General features: G+C 35.8%; 1 protein-coding gene across 1 annotated transcript in view; it reads right to left on the reverse strand.

Moving 5' to 3' along the window:
• UBR3 (ubiquitin protein ligase E3 component n-recognin 3) overlaps positions 1 to 21,247 on the reverse strand; it is a 227,572-nt gene that overhangs the window by 80,381 nt on the left and 125,944 nt on the right. Inside the window, exons 25-27 of the mRNA XM_072811042.1 lie at positions 19,375 to 19,524; positions 10,010 to 10,143; positions 3,356 to 3,466 (exon numbers count right to left, since the gene is read on the reverse strand). Coding sequence (XP_072667143.1) covers positions 3,356 to 3,466; positions 10,010 to 10,143; positions 19,375 to 19,524 — 395 coding nt within the window. The remainder of the gene's footprint in view (positions 1 to 3,355; positions 3,467 to 10,009; positions 10,144 to 19,374; positions 19,525 to 21,247) is intronic.

Raw genomic sequence — 21,247 nt, forward strand, 5'->3', positions numbered from 1 at the left:
ACTTCTTGCTACCAACTCTTTCCACCTCAACTGAACCCTGAATACTTCCTGGCAATCTTTCTCCAACATCCTATGAAGAATTCTCTCACTCAATTCCAAGGTAGTTTTTCCAAACTACCTCCTCACTTGTGAAGTCCCTTCACCTATTCCAGCCTTGCCCCCTTTACACTAGAAGCATAAGCTATACCTCCAGCCTCAAAAAGAAGAGAGTCATGACAGCTCCTTCAGCTTTCTGCTTTCTTCCACCCCAATATTTATTTACTTAATAAATCCCATTAAGTCCTTCTATCTACTTTCTTCCTTCTACTCTCTTTGCTAATATCTCCTAACTAGTCTCCCAATCATTCTGTTGCCACTATGACGCACCTAATGTGAGACTCTAATTCCCAATCAAAATCTTTCAGTAATCACAATTCTCTCTCATCTTGATTCCTTCCTCCTTCTTACACTCCACCTGCCATTTCTCACCAAGTCCAGAAGACTCTTCTTCTAAATATATTTCAAATCTCTAAGCTCTTCTTCATCTCCAGTGCAATAATTAAGCCCATGTCACTATCATCCTGTACCTCCGAAATATCATCACATTCTTTCTTACTCTACTGAAATCCCAGAATAATCCTCTACCATCTACACAACTGCCACAATGATCGTTCTGAAGATTTCATAACTCTGCTTAAAAGTCTTTTTTTTTTTTTTTAATTTATGATAGTCACACAGGGAGAGAGAAAGAGAGGCAGAGACATAGGCAGAGGGAGAAGCAGGCTCCATGCACTGGGAGCCCGATGTGGGATTCGATCCTGGGTCTCCAGGATCGCGCCCTGGGCCAAAGACAGGCGCCAAACAGCTGCGCCACCCAGGGATCCCATGCTTAAAAGTCTTTAATGACTTTAATGGCTCTCTATAAAGAACCTATCTAAATAAAGTTCAAATTCCTTACATGAGCCACAAGGCCCTTAATGATCTGACCCCTAATTACTTTTCCAGTCTTATCTTTCATCACTCAAGCACCATACTTCATCAAATGTTCTGGTACTTGGCAGATGTTCCAATAAGATCTGTGTATACCTCATAACACTTAGCACATATATCACAATTGTCTATTTCTATCTCACGCAATGCATAGCAATCCCTTGGAAGAAAAGAACTGTGTCTTATTCATTGTTGAATCCTCAATGTCTATCACAGTATCTCAAACACTCTAGACATTAAGTAAATATTTGTTGAATGAACGATTGAATGAAGATGTGTGAAAAATGCATAATGTGTTTAAGGAACTATTAATTAGCTTATGCTGAGTTGATGAAAGATACAGCAGAAGCAACAGGCAAGCCAGATCATGAAGTATCTTGAAACCATTCAGAAAAGAGTGAACCATACCCCATCTGGAAGAATTCAGTAAAGGATTTTTAAGCCAATGACATAGATCATCAGATTTACATTTTAGAATGATCAATATAGTGAATAAGCTAGACTTGGAGCAAGGAAAATGATAAGAAAGCAACTGCAATAGTCAAGATGAGAGATGAAGAAATACACAAAAAGATAGAAGCAAGAGTAATGAGAGTGTAGTCAAGTGAGATTTAAAAGACAGAATCAGTATAATTTTCTAAGTGAATGAATGTGAGAGGGAAGGATAAAAAGGGAAAAAGTAGGAATCTACTGCTTCTGAGTTAGGAATTGGGGAACAGAGAAGGCCAGGCTTTTAGGAAGTTGAGCTGAGAACTGCATTGTCCCATGCAAGGTGACGGGCCACTGTGGTTCTGTGCTGGTGCATCTCATCCCTGCCCCCAGAGGCACTGGCATTGTCTCAGCCCCTGTGCCCAAGAAGCTACTGATGATGGCTGGTATTGACAACTGCTACACTTCGGCCAGGGGCTGCACTGCCACCCTGGGGAACTTTGCCAAGGCTACTTTTGATGCGACCTCCAAGACCTATAGCTATCTCACCCCTGATCTCTGGAAAGAGACTGTGTTCATCAAGTCTCCCTATCAGGAATTCACTGACCATCTTGTAAAGACCCACACCAGAGTCTCCGTGCAGAGGACCCAGGCTCCACACAGTTTTATACAAGAAAAATAAAAGTGAATTAAAGCTTATTAAAAAAAAAAAACCACTCCCCTGCAGCTACAGGGGAATGCAAAGCCAAGGGAAGAAATTCAGAATGACAGGACCTATCTTTATGAACTGAAAAGAAAGGTAACAACAGGCAGAAAAACTGAACATACAGAAGAAAAAGAGGTTACTTACTAATAGACCAAGGCCCCTGAGATGATGAAGAGAAAAGAATACTAGAACATCAACAGAAAAACTATTCCTGAACAGAAGAAGGAATATTACCTCAAAGAGTAGAAAAGAAAGGACTGACTGGGATGCAGACTCATTTAGCAGGGAATAGAGAAGCAAAGCAAGAAATTAAGCTTAGTATGTGACACAAAGCCACATGTTTTCTCCTGGTGACAAAGGAAGAGACAGAATCTAATGACAGGAAAGGGATCTTACAGTTTAGGTGAAGAGTCTGGGATAAGGTATGGAGTAGCTGCTGAAGACACTAGGAGAGGAAACTGATCAAAAACAGGAATTGAGGGATCCCTGGGTGGCGCAGCGGTTTAGCGCCTGCCTTTGGCCCAGGGCGTGATCCTGGAAACCAGGGATCGAATCCCACGTCGGGCTCCTGGTGCATGGAGCCTGCTTCTCCCTCTGCCTATGTCTCTGCCTCTCTCTCTGTGTGACTATCATAAATAAATAAAAATTAAAAAAAAAAAAAAGGAAAAAAAAAAAACAGGAATTGATATGTAATATCTACAGTCGGTGACCCCAGTCTAAGCCACTACTATACAGGAAACTACAAGTTTACAGACATACCACTTCACTTAGTTTTATGATTTTTTCTGGCAGGGCTAGCTGCCTGGGTCTAAAATGAAGGCAGGATGATTAAATGACTGTTATTCAGAGCAGAACAGGCATAGTACAAAAAAGTGAGGCTAGGAAAGAACCAAGAACGCTAGGAAAAATGCAAAGGGGTTAAAGGACTAGAGATCTTGATGTCAGAAGCAAAACACACTAATGAGAATGAAAGTAAGAAAATCTGAAGAATTAATCAGATAATAAAATGATATGGTGGGATATTAGAGCTTTATATTTCAGAACTAGAGTAGCAAAGTTTAAAATTACTACCATGGAAATAATTTGCTAAAGTGAAGCAAAAAAATGAAATCCCTAAAGCCAAAGAGGTCAAGGAACTACAAGACTGGATAGCTCAAATGGTGATCAAAATTACCCAAGATGAGCTGGGATGTATATGCTGTAAAAATATTTAATACCTGGAAATATATATACATCTTTAAATTAACTTACCCGCAATGATTCCATGTAAGATTTATGACAATCTATATGTAACGTGTGGCCACAGGTTTGTACATAAACACCTCCTTCCCAGCCAATTGATACTGCCAAGAGACAAGAACTCTTAAAAAAAAAAAAAAAAAAGGCAAAATACAATTAATTTTAAAGAAATACAAACATATTTAAATTTTCCACATAAACCTCTGATTTCATATTTTTATACTAATGTGAACTTTATATTTTTGTGATAAAAAGTAACACCCGACTTGAGAGCCATAATGCAAATCTTTAAACTTGAAATACCATAAAGTTTTAGTTTCTAAATGTCTAGGCTCATAGTAAATGAGAATAATTATAAATTACACTTTCTTCACCTCATGAAATGTAAACTCTCAATATTATACTACAGTTCAGTGTAAACTATTCTTTTGTTGATTATTTTACCTGTTTTATGTGGTATTTAATTTCTCTGTGATATCTGACATTAAGAATTTCTTTCTTTTAATTCCAGTATAGTTAACACAGTATTATATTAGTTTCGAGTGTACAATATAATGATTCAACAATTCCATACATCACTGGGTGCTCATCACGACAAGTGCTCATCACAAGTGCACACCTTAATCACCATCACCTATTTCAACCATCCCCACCCACTTCCTCTCGGTAACATTCTCTATAGTTAAGACACCATTTCTTAAGTTGTCCTGTCTCTCTTCTCTTTTTCCTTTGCTTGTTCTGCTTCTTAAATTCCACATGTGAGTAAAATCATATGGTATTGGTCTTTCTCTGACAGATTTATTTTGCTTAGCATTATACTCTCTAGCTTCATCCATGTTGCAAATGGCAAGATTTCATCCTTTTTTATGGCTGAAAGGGTTAGTATCCGAAATAAATAAAGAACTTATACAATTCAACACCCAAAAAACGAATAATCCAATTAAAAATGGGCAAAAGATATGAACAGACACTTCTCCAAAGAAGACATACAGATGGCCAACAGACACATGGAAAGATGCTCAACATCACCCATCATCAGGTAAATGCAAATCAGAAATACATTGATATCACCCCACACTTGTCAAAACAGCTAAAGTAAAAAACACAAGAAACCACAGGTGTTGGCAAGGATGTGGAAAAAAGGAACCCTCATGTACTTTTGGTGGAAATGCAAGCTGGTACAGCTGCTATGGAAAATAGCATGGAGTTTCCTCAAAAAGTTAAAAATAGAACTACCTTATGATCCAGGAATCACAATACTGGGTATATATCCCCAAAATACAAAACTTCTATTTCAAAGGGAAACGTGTTCCTATGTTTATAGAAGTATTATAATAATGAAAACAGCCGAACTGTCCATTGATACATCAATGGATAAAGACATGGTATATATATGCAATGGAATAACAACTTCTTTGTTAAAGTGCCTACTTTCCCCTGGTTTCCATAGTGCTACTGTCTTTTGATTTTCCTCTCATCTCTTTAAACCATTTGGTTTAGGCTTCCTTTTAAGACTCTCTTTTCTTCACCTGCGCCTTCAAAGCTTACATTTCTCAAGGTTCTATTTTTTTTCTGCTACTCTCTTCTTACTAAAACTATTCTCCCTGAATGATTTAATCAGTAAATTCAACTACCTTCCAAATTTTGATCACTTGCCTCAATAACAGATACAAATAATCAATTGTCAAACAGAAATCTCTAATTTGATGTCCCTCAGATAACATTTAAAAAGTGTCATGGGGCGCCTGGGTGGGTCACTCAGTTAAGCATTTGATTCTTGATTTTAGCACAGGTAATGATCTTAGTTAGGGTCCTAAGATTAAGCCCCATGTCGGGCTCCATACTCAGCTCAGAGTCTACTTAAGATTTTCTCCCTCTGCCCATGCCCCTAGTTGCACACGCAGCACTCTTTCTCTAAAATAAAGAAATAAAGCCTTTTAAAAATATTGTCATTTCTTTCATGAGTCTTTCTTTTCCTCTTGGTTTAAAAACTCCACAATCTAGTCACCAAATCAGAAAGCTAAGGGTTATTCTACATCACACTCTTTACTTCACACCACAGTATTAGATCCCAAACCATACAAAATCTATCTCCTAAATAACTGGTAATTTTGGCCTTCCTCTTCGTTCTCACTATAACATTCATGTCTGTATCATTTGTTGGGGGGTGGGGGGGATAGGTTCTTCAATAAAGTTTTTTTTTAAAGATGTACTTATTCTTTTTTTTTTTTTTTGTATTTATTCATTTGAGAGAGAGAGCGAGCGAGCATACACATGTGGCATGCAGGTGGGGTTGAAGGAATAAGAGAGAGAGAAAGAGAGAACCCCAAGCAGACTCCCCAGTCAGTGGGGAGTCCACATGGGGCTTGATCTCACAACCCTGAGAACATAACTTCAGCTGAAATCAAGACTCAGTCACCTAATCAACCAAGCCACCCAGGTGTCTCTTCAATAAAGTTTCTTAACTGGTCTCCCTGACTCCAATTTCTTCTCTGCATAATGCATCGCCCTCCATACATCTTTCTAGACTAAAATTTGGTCATAACCCCATAAGGGACCTTAACATTTATAAAGATTTAATATAATATGCAATAAGGAAGGGACCTAGATTATATAAGCAACTACAATACCCTTTTGAAATCTATTCTAAAAGTTAATTGCTTTTATCTCTTCTTTCTCTTACATCTTCAACTTCTCCTCTTCTTCTCTACTAATTCCTTCCCTTCACCATAAACAGGCTTAGACTTTTCCATCTAAAATAATTTTCTTTGAATTTTCATTTGGCCTCTGTCAAATAGCACTTGGGTCTGAACTTAAGTTTACCCTCTAGAGTCTGTAGTAAACACATGCCATGCCAAAACAATATTAGGAATGTGGTCTATCATGAATGAAAGCACTTGATGAAAGATTTGAAAGCCATTAAAATGGAGTACACCATTAAATTTTATTTTTATATTGGAATGAAATTTTTACATTATAATGTAAGATGACCAAATAATCTTTACACAATACACAAAATTCCAATGTTAAATCAAGACTCTTCATGAGTATCTGAAAGTTGAAAAATAATACACAGTGCAAAATGTCTTCCCAGTTGATTTAAGATGTGTAACAGCACAAATCAAATACTCACAGCAGGTGAGCTAGCTCCTATTGTTACAAATCAGAAAAGCAACAGGAGACCTGCTCATCTCTGTTTTACACTTTGGAGCCACTTGAAGTAGAAGCAGATTTAGATCATTTTAGAATGGTTGGTAGCCAGTTAATAACCAAGCTGCTCTCCTTGGTAATGTACTATAAAAATGTAATTAATCTTTCTTTTTAATAAAAGTAGTTAGTTTTTAAAACTAAATCAGGGGGCACCTGGGTGGCACAGTCAGTTGAGTGTCTGACTCTTGGCTCTCTGGCTTAGGTCATGATCTGAGTCTTGAGTTCAGGCCCCACATAGGGCTCTGTACTCGGCACGAAGTCTGCCTAAGATTTTCTTTCCCTCTCTCTCTCTCTGCCCCTTCTCCCCGCACTCTCCCTCAAATAAATAAATAAGTCTTAAAAAAAATAAAATAAAATCAGTACATCATCTATTTCGTATTTGAATCAGATAGGATTTTTTTTTTTTTTTTTTTTTATGATAGTCACACAGAGAGAGAGAGAGAGAGAGGCAGAGACACAGGCAGAGACAGAAGCAGGCTCCATGCACCGGGAGCCCAACGTGGGATTCGATCCCGGATCTCCAGGATTGCGCCCTGGGCCAAAGGCAGGCGCCAAACCGCTGCACCACCCAGGGATCCCCAGATAGGATTTTTTAAAAAGGCAAGAAACATTGACTAACATGACACTAATATCTTAGGAAGTCCTCAACAATGTGCTCAGCACTGTGCTAGGAATTGCTTAACACTGAATCTTCACAACCTCAATATTTATTAAAACCTTACAAAAAAAAGAAAAAAAAAACTTAGAAAAAAGATATAAAGTTTACCAAGATCACACAGTTATAAACGGCAGAGCCCCAGTTCAAACCCAAGTCTATCTGACTCCAAAGCTCAGGTTCTCTCCATACTGTGTCCTCTCTCTCATATCTAACACTCCCAGTTTCAGTAGCAGTACTGTCTTACATGACTAAAATTCTATAGGCCAACTCTGTAAAATGCATGGAACTGATGTGAAGAGAATAGAGTTTACACAGTTCAATTCTATAATCAAAATCAATGCCCATTAATAGTAACTCTTCTGCTGTATACAGTCTGCCTGCCTATGAAACTCTGGTACTCTATCCTAGAGTAATTCAGTAAGAAATTCAGTAAGCATCTCCAACACACATAGCACATGCTAAGCCCTGAGGGAACAATACAACCAATATAAGAATGGCCCTATACCTCTAGAGGAATACAGTCCAGGGAGCACGCCAGATATACTTAAAGAAACCACAATGAAAGTAAAAAAGTATTGTGTAAAAAAATATATATATATATTTAAGAATAAAATCCCACAATCACTAACAGACAACACACAACAAAGATTCTGTCCAGTTCAGATTTCAGTTTACAGTTCTTTTTTTTTTTAAGACCTTATTTATTTATTCATGAGAGACACAGAGAGAGAGAGGGGGGCATAGACACAGGCAGAGGGAGAAGAAGGCTTCATGTAGGGAGCCCGATGTGGGATTCGATCCTGGGTCTCCAGGATCAGGCCCTGGGCTGAAGGTGGCACTAAACTGCTGAGCCACCTGGCTCAGTTTACAGTGCTTACAAAAAAGATTTTTTTCTAGAAATGAGTAGCTATTCTGGCTGCTTTAAGAAAGAGATACCATACTCTTTCTCTTCTTTATTAGATCTCCCCTTCCCTCAAACTTATTTTGCTCCTAAGTTTGGGTTATATTTTCACTGAATCAAGCTGTTTTGCTTTTCTGTTTGGCTCTAAGATTCATCACTACTCATCTACTCTAAAGTGATTCAAAAATGACAAAATTAAAACCAGGATTATGGCAACAAAATAAAATCTAAATAAAGGTGGTAGTAAATTTCTGTAAAAGCAGAACTTAGCACAATTTCATCATTTTCTTCAAAATGAAGACATTTATTGGTCTATGATTAATAAGATAAATGCTGCAAAAAACTCAAAGAAACAATACAGAATAAAGAAAAAAGTATGAAAATGTGTGTATGTGTGCATAGGAATGCATTTATACATATACACTCATGGGCTTCTTTTTCCAAATAATAATAATTTCATTTTAGAGCCTCTGAAAATATATAGAAACATGGTCCTTATTACCTAATCCAAATTGCCTTCCAAGGCCTACCTAACCCGAGCCCTCTGAATGGTCTAGCTTGAATATTTAAAAACTACACCATAGGGCAGCCCAGGTGGCTCAGCGGTTTAGCGCCACCTTCAGCCCAGAGTGTGATCCTGGAGACCTGGGATCAAGTCTCATGTTGGGCTCCCTGCATGGAGCCTGCTTCTCCCTCTGCCTGTGTCTGTGCCTCTCTCTCTTTCTCTCTCTCTCTCTCATGAATAAATAAATAAAATCTTTTTAAAAATAAAATAAAATAAAAAATAAAAGCTACACCATATTTATACTGACCTTTATAATGTGTAAAGTGATCTAAAGAAATTTCTAACCTGGTGGGTTACTGTATGAAAGACCACATGAGCCCTATTTTATAGCGAGGAAATTGAGTCCTGGATTGTTAATCTGGCAAGTTTATATTGCTACCAGTTTTTCTCACCTAGCCCAGTTTTTCTCACCTAGAACTCTTTCTACACCACAATGCCTCCCTAACTAGAGTTAGTTAGGGATCATCTCCTCCAGAATCCTCCAGAATCCTTCTCCTCAGCATCATTACTAGGCCTGTTATTATTTATTCTAATTATTTTATCTTCCACCTCTCCTACTAGTTTCTTTCATTTAATCCAGTGCATTATGGACAAAAAGAATTGTATTTGGAAATTTATCGAGATATTCACCTCATATAACTAAAAATAATGTTTCATTTTGTATTTTAACTATTTTAACTTCTGATTATATGTGTTCTTAATTCAAAATACAGCAGATTCAAAAAACAACAGGTGAAAGGAAGCCCCATTTGATCATTTGATAATCCACTGATAAAATATTAAAAATGGTACAGAAATTTTACAAGGACGTTAACAATGCAAGTGCTATTAAATTAAGTTGATCTTCTAAGACTTCTGTTTACCTGAATGCTAGATAGTGTTCCTAGGTACAAAGAGTTGGGAAAAAACCTACGAAGTTTGAAAGAAACCATAGAAGCCATGAATTAAATCTGTCCCTCCTTTACATTTTAAAAGCATCATAATGAGATCTTATTGTATATCTTTAAATGAAAGTAAAAGAAGGCGGCAAAAATCTTCATAAAACATTCATGCCATATCTAAAAGTTTCCATGGAGTGAGTATCATTTCATTGAACTGAATGTATACAGCTCACAATAAACATTTAAAACATAACACTTATAACGTGAAATTTTTATTTATTAACAGATTTCCATTTGTTTACTATCCATACATTAACTTTTTTTCTAATAAACTTCAAGATTCTAAATCAGAATGACAATTTATAGAAGAAAAAATATAAAATAAAACTCTGGAGAGAAGTAACCAGCAATTTGGCAGACAAAAATACTATATGATAAACAGGATACTTACATCCTTAAAATAACGCTGTAATAATGAAAGTCTCACATCATGAACTGCTGCACATGTATCCCAAGGGTAAATCTGCTCCTCTTCAGTGATAGGCAATTTTTTTGGCTCAATGTTGTCACGACACTGCCCCAAAACTACATTAACAACAAAAAAATAAAACCTCATTAAATAACCTACCTGATTCAACATGATTCACCAAGAAAAGCTGTTATTTATCACAAGCTACACTAATTTTTCTATCAGAATATTTTTAAAGAAAAATTTAAGATCTTATATCAGGTATATGAATGTGGGCCCTAAGTTCTGAAGAGATTTACAGTAGCAGCAGAAAGAAGAAACAGAAGCAGGGAGATGCTAGCAACTAAAATAAAATTAGCTATGATGTATAATCCTCTTAATACAATGCTGGCTTTGATTTTGTTGAGGATTTCTACATATATATTCATCAGAGATACTAGTCTATCATTTTCCTTTCTTGTAATGTCTTTATATGGCTTTGGTATCAGGGTAAGGCTGTTATCATAGAATGAGTGAGTAAGTTAGAAAGTACTGACTTTTTTTTTTTTTTTTTAAGTTTGAGAAGGACTGATGTTAATTCTTTAAATGTTTGGTAGCATCATGAGTGAAGCTTTCTGGTCTTGGGCTTTATTTGTTGAGAAGTTTTTGATTTTTGATTCACTCTCTTAACCGGTTTAATGTCTGTTTAAATTCTTTATTTCCTCTTGAGTCAGTTTTGGTAGTTTCTTTTTTTTTTTTTTTAACTTTAATTTTTTATTATTTATTTATGATAGTCACACAGAGAGAGAGAGAGAGAGGCAGAGACATAGGCAGAGAGAGAAGCAGGCTCCATGCTTGGGAGCCCGACGTGGGATTTGATCCCGGGTCTCCAGGATCGCGCCCTGGGCCAAAGGCAGGCGCCAAACCGCTGCGCCACCCAGGGATCCCAGTTTTGGTAGTTTCTATGTTTCTAGGAACTTACCTATTTCATCCAGGACATCAAATTCATTGACATAATATTGTTCATAATATTCTCTTACAGTCTTTTATTTCTTTAAGGACTGTGGTAATGTTCACCACTTTCATGTCTGATTTTAGTTATTTGTGTGTTTTTTTATTCTTGGCCAGTCAAGTTGTAAAACTGTCAATTTTGATGATACTTTCAAGAAACCAATTTTTGCTTTTCTGACTCTTTCTACTATTCTCCTATTCTCTATTTCATTTATGTATGCTCTAAGCTTTATTAATTCTTTCCATCTGCTACCTTAGGGTTTAGCTTGCTCTTCTTCTCTAGTTCCTTAAAGTGTAAATTTAGGTTATTGATTTAGGATCTTTGTCTTTAAGGTAAACATTTACATTATTATATAGCTATAAATTTCCTTCTGTGTACTATTTTTTCCTAGGTTTATTTCAAAGTATCTTCTAATTTCACTTGTAATCTCCTCTTGGACCCAGCAGTTGTTTGAGAATGTGTTATTTTAATTTCCATCTATTTGTGATTTTTCCAGTTTTCCTTTCATTACTGATTTCTAGTTTCATTCTATCATGATCAGAGAAGATACTTTGAATGATTTCAATCTTTTAAATGTATTACAACTTCGTTTGTGGCCTAATACATAGTCTATCTTGGAGAATGTTCCATGTACAATTGAGAAAAATGTGTATTCTACTTTTGTTGGATAAAGTGTTCTATGTAAATTTGCTGGATCTGTTTTATACTATTGTTACAATGGTTTTCTTATTTGTTTTTGTCTTTTGTTTTTTATTTAGAGATGGGGAGAAAGAGAAAGGTGGGAGAAAAGGCAGAAGGAGAGGGAGAAAGAGATTCCCAGGTTCCATATCCAACACAAGTCCAACATGGGGCTGGATCTCATAGTCCTGAGATCATGACCTGAGCCAAAACCAAGAATCAGGACACTTGACTGACTGTGCCACCCAGGTGCCCCTAAAGTGTTTTCTTTTTTTATCTTCTAGTTTAGTTTACTATCCATTATTTAAAATGGGGCACTGAAGTCTCAATTATTATTGTAAAACTACTTCTCTAGTTCTGTCAATTTTTACTTCATATATTTTGTGTCTTTGCTCTTTGGTATGTACTTTTTAAAATTATTTATTTATTAGAAAGAGAGCAAGCATGAGCAGGAGGGGCAGAGGGAGAGGGAGAGAGAATCCCACACTGAGTGTGGAGCCTGACACGGGGCCCAATCTCACAACCTGAGATCACAACCTGAGCCAAAACCAAGAATTGGACGGTAATCGATTGTACCAACCAGGCCCCCCTGTTTGGTATGTATTACGTCTTTTAAGAAAAAAAAAAAAAAAAAGATGTTATTTATTTATTCATGATTTTTTAATCTATTCTGTCAGTCTCTGCCTTTGAATTGGAGAGTTGAATGCATTTATATTTCGAATAATTCTGCCATTTTGTTACTTCTATATGTTCCTCAATTTATTACTGCTTTCTTTTGTGATTAATTGAATATTCTAGTATACCATACTTATTCCCTTCTCATTTCTTTTTTAGTTTTTTCTTAATTGTTACCTTCATTCTCTAACAAGTTGGAAACACTAATATCAACTTCCAATATTCTACAAAAATTCTGCTCCTTTCTAGCTTCATCTCCCCTCCTTGCCCTTCATGTTTTTACCTGACGCTCTGCATTTTTCTACAAGAACACTGATATTTGGTTTAAAAATCTCAATCTGCAGTTCTTTCCAGATTCAGTTCCTTATTACATATTTTTTATTATATATATATTTTTTAATTTTTATTTATTTATGATAGTCACAGAGAGAGAGAGAGGCAGAGACATAGGCAGAGGGAGAAGCAGGCTCCATGAACCGGGAGCCCGACGTGGGATTCGATCCCAGGTCTCCAGGATCGCGCCCTGGGCCAAAGGCAGGCGCTAAACCGCTGCACCACCCAGGGATCCCTTATATATGTTTTTTAAAAGCACTAAGATTAACACACTATCTCAAATTTTGCAAAGACTGTGGTGATTAATAAAATGGAAAAGATTAATATTGCATCTTTCTATGGAGAACTGAAACTCTCATGTCAATAATATTTACAACAGGCATTCTACACAATAGTGAAATGGCATGTGAAGTAACACCTTTAGAACTTTATAGAACTGCTACAAGGCCCTTAACTTAAGCAGTGTTCTAAAGAGTTCCTATCAAAAGTCTCTAATTCAGCACAACTCAAGTGTTAAACTAATGGGAGAAATCACAGGATTTTCTTTAATGCATGGTTTCAAGATAGGCCAATAAAGAACCAGTGGCTATAATAAAGGTCTAGAGCAATAGGCATAACTAGCACCCAGACTGTGGTCTCTAAATACCATTTCCCAATAAAAGAAACTAGGGCTTCTTAGAGAAATGGCTGATTTCTGGACTAGAAAGGTGTAACTTGCCATGTCAGAAAATGTAAACTCCCAAGTCTATAAGTTTTGTCAAAACAAATGAAGAAATAGCTTGAAGATGCTCCCACTGAAGAAAGATGGAAAAATGTAATCATCAACAAGAAATTAATTGCAACAGATCATAATGATACCAAAAGTACTAATTAATTATTTTGAGAAGGTACTAAAGAACCACTACCTCAATACTTTGAGCACTACTAAATAAAGGGAAGAATATAGTATTTATACTGTCTTTCATGTATAATTTGGTTGCCCTGAAGTCAGGGCAACCAAAATAGTTGATAAAGTAGTTTTTTAAAGATTTTTTTTTATCTATTTATTCATGGGAGACACAGAGAGAGAGAGAGAGAGGCAGAGACATAGGCAGAGGGAGAAGAAGGCCCCATGCAGGGAGCCCGACGTGGGACTCGATCCCGAGACTCCAGGATCACAACATGAGCCGAAGGCAGATGCTTAACTGCTGAGCCACCCAGTCATCCCGTAATATTTCTTTTATAGACATATTTCAAGTAAAAAAAAAAACAAAAAAAATGGAAGATTTGTGATCTCTGATGAACTGATGAATCCAGGCAATAATCATCATTCACCACTAATATCTCAAAAAGAGAGAAAACATAGTAGACACAGGAACAAGTTAAATACCTTGGGGATGTACTCAGCAAAGTCCAAAATGTTCTTCAATGACCTAATTTCTTCAAAAACTAAAATGTATGGGAGTAGGAGGACCCCTACCTGAGAAAAGGGAGGAGGAAGAGAGGAGATGAAAAAGGAACTACTAATTAAAAGACTACAAGGAGACCCTACAACTATAAATTAATTAAGAAAAGTAAATAAGAAACAACTGGGGAATTATGAACACTGACTAGGTATTCCTAGGTGAGGAACTAGTTTATTTATCGGTGACTGTAGTTATGTTTAAAAAACAAGAACTTTCTTTTTAACTGAAAAAGTGAAATATTTACTAATGAAATGATGTCTGGAATGTGCTTCAATATAATTCAGAGTATGGGGGAAGATAAATAAGATAAGGTAAATAAGATTAGCCCAAGTTAGTCACTATTGAAGACTGATGGAGACATGGAAATTCATTTCACTAGTCTCTGTATTTCATTATGTGGTTAAAATGTTCCATATTCATACTCGCCATGATCAAATGGGATTTATTCCTGGGCTGCAAGGTGGTTCAATATCCACATATCAGCCAATTAATAAAAGAAATGATAACCATATGATTCTCCCAATAGATACAGAAAAAGCATCTGAAGAAAATAGCTTCCACTTTTTTTTTTTAATAGCTTCCATTCTTGATGAGAATCCTCAACAAAACAGGGATAGAGGGAACATAGCTAAACATCATAAAGGCCATATACAAAAACAAAACAAAACAAACAACAAAAAAACCCACACAGCTAATATCATATTCAATAGGGAAAAAATGAGAGCTTTTCCCCTACAGTCAGGAACAAAACAGGAACATTCACTCTCCCTAATGTAATTTAACATAGTACTGGAAGTCCCAGCCTCAGCAATAAGACAACAAAGAGTAATAAAAGGCATCCAAATAGGCAGGAAAGAAATCAAGCTTTCACTACTGGCAGACAACATGATACTCTATGCAGAAAACCCAAAAAACTCCACCAAAAAAACTGCTAGAATACATGAATTTAGCAAAATCACAAGACACAAAATCAACATAAAGAAATCTGTTGCATTTGTGTGCACCAATAATGAAGCAGTAGAATGAGAAATCAAAGAATTAATTTCATTGTGATTGCACCAAAAATCGTTAACATATCTAGGAACAAACCTAACCAAAGAGGTATAAGATCTGTCCTCTGAAAACTATAGAACGCTTATGAAAGAAATTGAAGAGGACACAAAGAAATGAAAAAACATTCTATTGCTCATGGATTAGAACAACAAATATTGTTAAAATGTCTATACCACCTAAAGCAATCAACACATTTAATACAATCCTCATCAAAATACCAACAGCATTTTTCACAGGGCTAGAACCAACAATCCTAAAATTTGTACGGAACCACAAAAGACTTCAAACAGCCAAAGCAATCCTGAAAAAGAAAAGCAAAACTGGAAGCATCACAATTCTAGACTTCAAGCTGTATTACAAAGCTGTAGTCATCAAGACAGTAATGTATTGGCACAAAAATAGATACATACATCAATGGAACAGAAGAGAAAACCTGGAAATGGACCCACAACTATATGGTCAATTAATCTTCAACAAAGCAGGAAAGAATATCCAGTGGGTAAAAGCCTCTTCAACAAATGATGCTGGGAAAACTGGACAGCAACATGCAAAACAATGAAACTGGACCACTTTCTTATATTACACACAAAAATAAATTCAAAATGGATTAAAGACCTAAATGTGAGACCTGAAACCATAAAAAATCCTAGAGGAAAACACAAGCAGTAACCTCTTCAACATTAGCTGTAGCAACTCCTTATTCAACACATCTCCTGAGACAAGGGAAACAAAAGCAAAAATGAATTATTGGGAACTCAACAAGATAAAAAGCTCTGCACACCAAAGGAAACAATCTATAAAACTAAAACGCAACTGATGGGATGGGAGAAGTTATTTGCAAATGACATTTGATAAAGGGCTAGTATCCAAATTCTATAAAGAACTTATCAAAATCAATACCCCAAAAACAAATAATCTGGTTAAGAAATGAGAAGACATGACTCAACATTTTCCCAAAGAAGATGTATACACAAATGGCCAACAGACACATGAAAAGATGCTCAATATCACTCATCATCAGGGAAATGCAAATCAAAACTACAATGCAATATCACCTCACACCTGTCAGAATGGCTGAAATGAACACCACAGGAAACAATGGGTATTGGTGAGGATGCAGAGAAAGAGGAAGTTTCTTACAGTATTGGTGGGAATGCAAACTGGTGGGGCCACTCTAGAAAACAGTCTGGAGGTTCCTAAAAAAGTTAAAAATAGAACTATCTTTCGACTCAGGAATTACACTACTAAGTATTTATTCAAAGGATACAAAAAATACTGATTCAAAGGGACACATTTATACCAGCATTAGCAACAACAGCCAAATTATGGAAAGAGCCCAAATGTCTGATGAATGGATAAAAAAGATGTGAGATATATATATATGATATACATATTATATAAGATATATATAATATACATATTATACATATGTGTATATATAAAACACACAATAGAATATTAGTCATCAAAAAGAATGAAATCTTGCCATTTGCAACAATGTGGAATGAGCTGTATAAGTACACCTGTCAGTCAGAGAAAGACAAATAGCATATAATTTCATTTATATGTGGAACTTAAGAGACAAAACAGATGAACATAGGGGAAGGGGAAAAATGAGAGAGGCAAACCATAAGAGACTCTTAACTATAGAGAACAAACTAAGAGTTGAATGGAGGGGAGGTAGGTGAAGAATGGACTAAATGCATGATGGGGATTAAGGAGGGCACTTATTTTGCTAAGCAATGAGTATTATATGTAAGTGATGAATCCTTAAATTCTATTCCTGAAATTAACTTTACACCATATGTCAACTAACTGGAATTTAAATAAAAACTTGAAACAAAAAATAAATCAAAATGTTCCATATTCAAACATAAAATGATAAAAGAAAAAGAGAAGAGACAGATCAAAATAAAGAAAGATGTCACAAGTCAAGAAAAAGAAAGAGGGGTAAAATGCAAGATGTAAGTAGGTATGTGAGGCTCAGGAAGAAAGGAAGGAAACAGCCAGAGATTTCACCTACTACAGTTCCCAATTAAAATCATCCTTTAGATTTAACACTTTTAATGTTAGTTTCTTATTCATTTCTTCTATCTCTAAAAGATAATAGAGTTACATACAGTGGAATTATCCAATATTAATAAGTTTAGCTAGTGTACAAAATCGTAAAAGGGGATTAAATGAAGTGACAACTTGGTCAAAGCAACTTTAAAAATACAAATAAGGATTAAAACAACAAAAACAAAAACTCTGCCTTCATTCGGACAGAGATTTTGTTTTGTTTTCTTTCTTACTATGACAGTATCTGGCACCTAATTTCCCAATAAATATTTGTAGAATGAAATAAATAAATAATAAATAAACAAACAAACAAATAAATAAATAAATTTTTGTGTAATGAAGGAATAAACAAAACATTACATTCATGATTATAAAGTATTTGGTGAAATTATAAAAAGTTAAGTGGCAATAATTTCATAAGCTAGTTTTGTCACAGTAGTAGAAAAGAGAAATATAGCTACAAAATCAGTCAATAAACCCACATATTTCCTTCTTATTTTTTTTAAAAAGATTTATTTATTTATTAGAGAGAGCTCACATATGCATGAGCTGGAGTTGCAGCGGGGGAGCAGGGTGGAGGGTAGTGGGGAATAGAGGGAGAGGGAACCAGATTCCCCGCTGAGCACAGTGCTTGATCTCAAGACCCTGAGATCATGACCTGAGCCAAAGTCAAGAGTTGGACACAACCAATTGAGCCACCCAGGAGCCACACATATTTCCTTTTTAGTAGGCATTTCTGGTTTTGACAGCTCTACTCCATGTCCTATTCAATTGGGGTTTCCCAAATGAAATTTATTTTTAAGCAAGAAAAGAAACAAAAGGAGAAATTAATTTACAAGGCACCATATTAAACCCTTTCACCTATATTACAGTATTTAACCAACATAACAATCCTCTGAAGTCTATTATCTCTATAGTCATAAGAAAGCAACAAACTTGGCCAGATTATGTCAAGCAATACCTGTATTTGAACTCGGAGGGGGTCTCATATCTCTTTCCACTTTACTACACTAATTCCAGAGAATAAACACCCTAGAAAAAAAATGCTCAAGAGAAATGTGTAAGAACTTTATTTTCTCTTTGCTTCACACAAATTCCTCTGTTTAAAATGGATTGAATTCATTGGGACTAGAGCATATAAGAGTTATCACACCTTAAAATATTTTAGTATGGGAAAGGATGGAGAGCACTCAGACAAATCCTTCAAAATTTTTTCAAAAACGTTCTTAGGGGTGCCCGGGTAACTCAGTCAGTTAAGTGTCTGATTCCTGATTTTGGTTTAGGTCATGATCTCAGGGTCATGAGATCAAGCCCAATGTCAAGCTCCATGCTCAGTGTAGAGTCCGCTTGAGATTCTCTCCCTCTCTCTGTCCCTTCCACTGCTCGTGCAAGTGCACTCTCTCTCAAAAAGAAATAATAGGGCAAGCCCAGTGGCTCAGCGGTTTAGTGTCACCTTCGGCCCAGGGCAAGATCCTGGAGACCCGGAATCGAGTCCCACCGTTGGGCTCCCTGTGTGGAGCCTGCTTCTCCCTCTGTCCGTGCCTTTCTCTCTCTCTCTCTCTCTCTCTCTCTCTCTCTCTCTCTTTCATGACTAAATAAAATCTTTAAAAAATAATAATAAAATCTTTTTAAAAAAATTGTTAAATTATACAGGCAAATCATTTGGCAGGCTGTTTCAAGAATTACTGCTTCTAGTAGCTCAAAAAATAAAGGCAAAGCTACCTGAATGTGACTTATGTAGCTAAAATATTTAAACTGACAATATTTCTGGGCTTAAAAGGCTTCCCAATTTTAAAACAATTAAATTGTCAAGAAAAGTGAACTTGTTTTTGGCCATCTAGCATTGATATTATACCATCACACTTTAAGGAAAAAGACTGTGTAACATACAGAGAGACTTCTCTGTTAAACACTTCTTCTAACACTCATGTCCAGGAAAATCAGATAAAACCAGATTAAAAAACTTTGCTATACAGATCTAAACTGATCCTTGTTGTATATAGATCTATAGTTATATCCAAAGATATAACTTTCAATTAATACAGATATTTATTAATATGTGTATACTTTGGCTCTAAAATAATTCCACTGAAAAATTACTTTGATTTTACCTGAAGATGCTTGTAATAGTACAACCAATCCTGTAGGTCGGTCTTCAGAGGAAGGGCCACTCTGTCCACAAATAACACAATCATATACTGCCTCAGAAACTTGTGGTTCTGCTGTTGTGATCTCCATAGGAATATCATTCTCAGGAGAATCTGAGGAGAAAAAAAGTTACAGCTCTTAATTCCTCAGGAGAAAAATCTTTCTTCATTGAAAATATAGGGAAAAAAATTAAGTTCAAATAATTAAAGCACAACTTTAATACCAGTAAGGTTATGTAGTAATAAAACTCTGGAAAAAATTAACCTTGCTGAAGTAATGTTCGCTCAGAAAAAAAATGCAGTTGATATTTTATTTTTTAAAGATTTTATTTATTTATTTGAGAGAGTGAGAAGGAGTGCACATGCATGTGCACATCAGCAGGGGAAGTGGCAGAGGCAGAAGGAGAAGCAGGCTCCCCACTGAGCAGAGCCCGATGTGGGGCTCAATCTCAGGACCTTGAGATCATGACCCGAGCCGAAGATAGATGCTTAACTGTTTGAGCCACCCAGGTGCCCCTGTAATGAAAAGATTTTAATTTATATGGTTAAATACACCTCAAATTGTTTTTTACCATTCACATTTAAAAAAAAACAAAAACAAAGAAGGAAAGGAAATAAGGAGATTGTTTTAATTTTTTTTTTTTTGAGGCACTTGAGGAGAGAAATTGATAATAACATGACAGCTCCTGAGGGCAAATGGCAATATTTACTAAGAGATATAAGAGGAACAAACTATTTCTCCTGTATTTTGAATTCTAGTGATATCTTAGCAATAATAATAATCAATATATATTTATGTAGGGAAATCATTTACATATGACTATATTGTTAATAAAGCAAAACTACTATAGAAAATAACAGCAATCCTCTGGTATTAATGTCATTAACAGCAAGAATAATATCATCATATTATTAAGATAAAGACTCTTAGAGTCTATGAAAATCATAATGTTGTCCATAGTGACAAAGAAATAAGTAGAGGGAATTGGGAAGACCAGAAAAATGGAAGTGATATGTAACATTTAAAAGATGGAGGCATATCTAAATAAATAGGTAAGAATACATGAGAGAAACAGAAAAAGAAAGATGTCAAGGTCAGATACATTTTAATAAGGATTGATGCAAATAAACATATCTAATATGTATTAACAGTTACTGAGAAGAAATGGGGCAGAAACCTAAAAGGGAACTTCTATTAAACAGCAATAGAAAACTATTACAATACTTTTCTCCTTATATATTTTTTATTCTTTTTTTTATGGGATTCTTCTTAGTTGAATGCTGAAACTCCTGGATTGATATTTTAATCTTTTATATTTTTTATCTTGTATATGATATGTTCTTTTTACTTTGCATGCTTTAGATGTCCCCTCTTCAGTGTCCTGTTCTTACCTAAGAACTAGTAAGAGTCCCCCAAAACCAGCAGCTTACACCAACATTTGTAATCTTACATAGTTATTGAGGGTCAGGGACCTAGCAGCATTTTAGCCAAAGGATTCTGATTCTGGATTTTTAATGAGACTGTTGTCAAGCTAACAATCTATTGGAAGCTTAAGTGGAGGTGGAAGTTTCACATCTAAGCTCACTAATATGATTGTTGACCAGAGGCCTCAGTCTCTTTCCAGATAGGCCTCTCCATAGGGCTGGTCACAACATGGCAGCTGGCTTCCTTCCAGAATGAGTAATTCAAGAGAGAGAGAAAACAATTAAGACAGAAGCTGAAATATCTTTTATAACCTAATTTCAGAAATGACATGGTATTACTTTTGCCATATTCCAGTGGTCATGCACATCAATTCTGGGGCAATGTGAGAGAAGACTACACAGGACATAAATA

Source organism: Canis lupus, chromosome 34, assembly GCF_048164855.1.
Source record: "Canis lupus baileyi chromosome 34, mCanLup2.hap1, whole genome shotgun sequence".
NCBI classification, from domain to species: Eukaryota; Metazoa; Chordata; class Mammalia; order Carnivora; family Canidae; genus Canis; species Canis lupus.